Source organism: Echinops telfairi, unplaced genomic scaffold (assembly GCF_000313985.2).
Source record: "Echinops telfairi isolate 266 unplaced genomic scaffold, ASM31398v2 ScPeMD7_655;HRSCAF=1070, whole genome shotgun sequence".
NCBI lineage: Eukaryota > Metazoa > Chordata > Mammalia > Afrosoricida > Tenrecidae > Echinops > Echinops telfairi.
The window spans coordinates 18,799,802-18,801,095 of record NW_022104553.1 but is presented as its reverse complement, the minus strand read 5'-3'; the positions used below and the strand labels follow the sequence as shown (position 1 = coordinate 18,801,095).

The 1,294-nt window shown below is 42.3% G+C and overlaps 1 protein-coding gene across 1 annotated transcript in view; it reads right to left on the bottom strand.

Annotated features, from left to right (window-relative positions):
- LOC101664091 (zinc finger protein 883) overlaps window positions 1–729 on the bottom strand; it is a 3,088-nt gene extending 2,359 nt beyond the window's left edge. The window contains exon 1 of the mRNA XM_045292563.1: window positions 624–729. Within this exon, the coding sequence (XP_045148498.1) occupies window positions 624–702 (79 nt within the window). The 5' untranslated portion in view covers window positions 703–729. The remainder of the gene's footprint in view (window positions 1–623) is intronic.
- Between the last annotated feature and the right edge of the window lie 565 nt (window positions 730–1,294).

Genomic DNA, 1,294 nt, shown 5'->3' with positions numbered 1-1,294 from the left:
GCTTGACGAGTAGCACCACTGGGGACGGAACTGGACACATCTGAAGACTGCAATACCTGGGTTGCAGGGGAGACTAGCAAAGCAGTTTCCATCAAATAAAGTTGAGTTTTCCCACTGAGGCAGAGTATCCTCAAGATGCAGGCAATGGTGTGACTTCTCTAACCATCGGACCGCTTACCTACTGTAATGGAATGAACTGTGCCTTCCGAATTTTTATGTGGTAACTCTTTCTCCTTATACCTATGGATGTAATCCCATTGGGGAATAGGGGTTTCTTTGTTGTTAATGAGGCCTGCCATTATCTTAATCACTTTTGCAGACATAAATGAATAGATCAGTCCCTCTGGAAGCTAGGATACAGAGAGGGGAAGGGAAGATACCTAACACATGAAGGTCACCCAGGAGCTAAGAAAGAGAAGTTGATGAGACAATGAACCTGCACCTACAGCTGACAGAGAGCATGTTCCCCTGTAGGCGGTGTCCTGAATTTGAACTTCATGCATTATAACTGGGAAAAAATGTATCTGCTTGTTCAAGCCCCCCACCTGCACGAAGTATTCCTGTTACAGCAGCTCTGAGAAACTAAGACCCCGCTGTTTCCATCCTGGTCTATTTCCACCTACCTGGGTTTTCTGCTAGTTTCACTGTCTTCTCTACTGTCAGGGACTTTGTCTTTTTCTTCAAAATGGAAATAATATTCATCTCGGAGGAAGAGATTCCTGCTGATTAGACAGAGAGATGATATTGTGCTGGAATTCTTGCTGAGTACAATGCAAGCCATTTGTTTGGTTTAGAACACCAGTTTTCTCTGGGCAGAAATTGCAAACATTTATCTACTAATTGCTTCCTTTGGAACACCTAGAGAATTAATCAAAGACATAGATATCTGGGTCTCTTCCAAGAACTAAGCAAACAAAAGCACAGAAGTAAAGCCAGATTATCGAAGATATTAAAAGTTGATAATAACATTTTCACTTATGCGTACGGTATGTTAGTATCAGTGTCCCGGAATGACGACCATCTAAAGCAGGTATGTTATCTGTATTTCAAGAAGCTGCAGGGTCACTGTAGGTGAGCAAAAGTCTGTGTAAATTTGAGACTTAAGACCGCATCAGAAAGAGCTGGTGATTGTTTACAGGTGAAAAAGTAAGGACAACTTCTTAGGCATACCGAAACACGCATACCGAAACACCTTGAGGAAACAAGTTACTGCACCTGAGGGACACCAAGATCAATTCGAATACCAAGAATTCACAAAGACAATGTTCTGTATCCTACTTTGGTCAGTAGTGAC